This window comes from Triticum aestivum, chromosome 7B (assembly GCF_018294505.1).
Source record: "Triticum aestivum cultivar Chinese Spring chromosome 7B, IWGSC CS RefSeq v2.1, whole genome shotgun sequence".
NCBI classification, from domain to species: domain Eukaryota; kingdom Viridiplantae; phylum Streptophyta; class Magnoliopsida; order Poales; family Poaceae; genus Triticum; species Triticum aestivum.
Window position 1 is genome coordinate 653,718,719 of NC_057813.1, and position 3,231 is coordinate 653,721,949.

General features: G+C 50.8%; 1 protein-coding gene across 3 annotated transcripts; it reads left to right on the plus strand.

The window, feature by feature from the left end:
• Nucleotides 1-452: 452 nt before the first annotated feature.
• LOC123159888 (ureide permease 1) lies at nucleotides 453-3,231 on the plus strand. Of its 3 annotated transcripts, XM_044577697.1 has the most exons (7): nucleotides 459-651; nucleotides 1,008-1,071; nucleotides 1,169-1,452; nucleotides 1,682-1,820; nucleotides 1,942-2,107; nucleotides 2,266-2,312; nucleotides 2,393-3,231. In XM_044577697.1, exons 3-7 carry the CDS (start codon nucleotides 1,210-1,212, stop codon nucleotides 3,043-3,045), a joined length of 1,248 nt encoding a protein of 415 aa, XP_044433632.1. In that variant the 5' UTR covers nucleotides 459-651; nucleotides 1,008-1,071; nucleotides 1,169-1,209; the 3' UTR covers nucleotides 3,046-3,231. The 3 variants fall into 3 exon arrangements, with proteins under 3 accessions (XP_044433633.1, XP_044433630.1, XP_044433632.1); XM_044577698.1 differs by lacking the exon at nucleotides 1,008-1,071 and having other exon boundaries at nucleotides 453-651; nucleotides 1,174-1,452; XM_044577695.1 differs by lacking the exon at nucleotides 1,008-1,071 and having other exon boundaries at nucleotides 454-651.

Here is a 3,231-nt window from a genome sequence, read left to right on the forward strand (position 1 = left end):
GTCTCCATGCAAGGCGGCCACGTCACAGGCCGCCGCCATGCGCCCACACTGTTTCCCAAGTTTATACTCCGCGTGCAAGGCTGGGTCAGCACAGCACGCTCTTCACGGCGCAAACTTTCTAGTACATGTAGTTTTTTGGTTTCTTTCTTATTTTCTGCATGAAGCTTAATTTGGCAGCTTCACACACCCCGCTGGCGCCTTGGCCTTGCGTTCATATTCACGTGTTTCACGGTTGCGTTCATATTCACGTGTTGTCGGTGGCCCTGGCCATCTCTCTCTCCTCTCCTATCCTATCCTTGTTCCTGTCCTAGATGTGATCGAGTTGCAGTATTGTATTGTGCGTAAAGCTTGTTAAGATAAGCCATAATTGAGTACGTACGGTTTTTGTTTGGATGGTGGCTGGCTAGCAGCCAACACGCCTTCGTCATGGGTGGGGCCCACGCCAGCGCCTCACCATCCGTGAGCAATCTCCATTTTCCTCATCGCATATCCACAGCTCACCTCACTGCTGGAACTTCCAGAGACAACACAAACATTCATAAAAAGAAAAGAATACTCACTGGTGGAATATACTGCATATATATACACACACGCACACTCTGGGGCTCAGTAATCTGCAAGAACGGCTTCATCTTTGATTGGTACTGACTGGTATGTACAATCTGAAAGCTTAAACTCTATCACCGCCGGCTCTGCTCTTTCTCAAGCAATTTTCTTATTCCTTTTTAGTGATTTGCTTGGCTGTTCATTGATTTTCTCTCTTCTGACAAACGAACATGCAAGAACATATTTGCACCTTGTTCTTCTGACAAAGAAATTGCATGTGCACTAGCTGCCTTGTTCTTCTGACAAAAGAACATGCTGCTTAAGCATATTTCCCCCCCTTCTCTCACTCCCAGATCTGTCTCCCAAAGATATCATTTCCATGTTTCTTTGGCGAATATTATGTTGCAAGTTGACATGGGTTTATATATTCTACATGATGGTTGTGGTTTTGCCGAGCACAGACAGACCTATGAATCTTCTTGCGTGTTGACTTGTTGAACTGTCCCATCCAAAGCTCTTCTCTAGGTAGTACCTTAATTTTTCAGTGTTAACTGAGGCTTGGGTCTCATGTGTAGATAGATTCAGTATTTCAAGGAAATCCTTCGTTGTTGTCCTGAATCAGGGTAGCTCCGCCGCTTGCACCGTCATCGTCGCAAAGGTCAGATGTATCTGGTGAAGGACATCGGCGGCGCCATCTGCCTGATGGCGGCGGCCCTGGTGCTCCTGGGCACCTGGCCGGTCGTCCTCGCCGTGCTGGAGCGCCGGGGACGGCTGCCGCAGCACACGTACCTGGACTACTCCATCACCAACTTCCTGGCCGCCGTGCTGATCGCCCTCACATTCGGCCAGATCGGCGCCGACACGCCGGAGACGCCCAATTTCCTCACTCAGCTCGCCCAGCCCCAGGTCAGTTGTCCCTGTCGATATTCTTTCCTGGCATGCATAGAAAGAGAAGGTCAACATGTATGTGAGACTGAATTTCAGGCAACATCTTGGCTTTCAGTTTTTCCGTCTGACCTCAAGTTTTACATATGTGAAGAAGCCACAACTCTTCAGTTGGTACTACATCAGGCTTTTGCTTAGTGTTATATAGTGCAATTGTTCTAACTATCTCTATGTTGGACGAACAACTCAGGACTACTGGCCGTCGATCATGTTTGCGCTGGCGGGCGGCGTGGTGATCACCCTCGGCACCGTGGCCACGCAGTACGGCTGGGCATACGTCGGGCTTTCGGTCACCGAGGTCATGGCCTCAAGTCTCAAGGTTGTCATAGGTAGGTACTACATACACCCACAAATCTGTATAGATACTCTCCAATTCTCCATGGAGATAGATGACTGAAGATTAATTTCCAAAATCTGAAGATTAATAAATTACTGAATTTTCTGTTGCAGGAACGACACTGAACTATTTTCTGGACGGCCGGATCAACAGGGCGGAGGTTCTGTTCCCCGGCGTCGGATGCTTTCTGATTGCAGCCTGCCTAGGCTCACTTGTTCACTCCTCCAATGCTGCTGACAACCAGGAGAAGCTATCAAACTCCAGAAACTACTCTACTGGGTACAGTCTCATCTCTGCTTCCTTCCTTCCTTCCCAAGCATTCATTCAGTTGGTGAAAATAATGAATGGGCTTCTTCCTTATCACCAAAATTTTAGTTTTAGATCTCTGAATATTTTAAGCACTGCATCTGAAGATCACTTTGCTGAATTCTTCACAGGAACACGCCAAAGGAGGATCTCACCCAACACCTCCTTCAAGTAGAAGGTAACAACTTGTTTATCGTTAATCAGATGAAAATGATGATCTACTGGTCTTCTTAATAAGAATCTTCCAATGGAGAACAGAGGAACCAAAGGATTGTGAAGAAGCAAAGCCTGCAGTACCAAATAATAAGGCCGTGGAGAAAGCCTTGGCAGGGACAGCAGATTTCCTCATCGACCTCGAGGACAAGAGATCAATCAAGGTTCTTGGATCCAACACGCTGGTGGGCCTGGCGATCGTGACGTTCGCGGGGGTGTGCTATTCGCTGTTCGCGCCGGCGTTCAACCTGGCGACCAACGACCAGTGGCACACGCTGCGCGACGGAGTGCCGCACCTGGTGGTCTACACTGCCTACTTCTACTTCTGCCTCTCCTCGCTAGTGGTCGGCGTGGCGCTCAACGTCTGGTGCCTCTACCGCCCCATGGCCGGCGTGCCGCGGTCGACGCTCCGGGCGTACGTCGGTGACGGGGAGGGGAGGGGGCTGGCGCTGCTGGCGGGGCTGGTGTCCGGGCTGGGCAACGCGTTCACGTTCATGGCCGGGCAGGCGGCCGGGTACGCGGCGGCGGACTCCGTGCAGGCGCTGCCGCTGGTGAGCACCTTCTGGGGCGTGGTGCTGTTCGGGGAGTACCGGAGGTCGTCGCGGAGGACCTACACGCTGCTGGGGAGCATGCTCTTCATGTTCGTCGTCGCCATGGCCGTGCTCATGGCCTCCTCCGCGCACAGGAAGCCGCTCTGACACGCCCTTGCTCATGCTCATGCATCAATGCATGGCAACCGGGACCTTGCGTAGCAAAGACAGAGAGGCTACAATAGCAAGCTCTTCAACGAGGACGGATGTTGTGTAATTTGGGCCAGTGCCGATGTATGTCACATTTTTTTAAAATAATCCTAATCTATGATCGAAGTTCACCGAAAGTAAAAA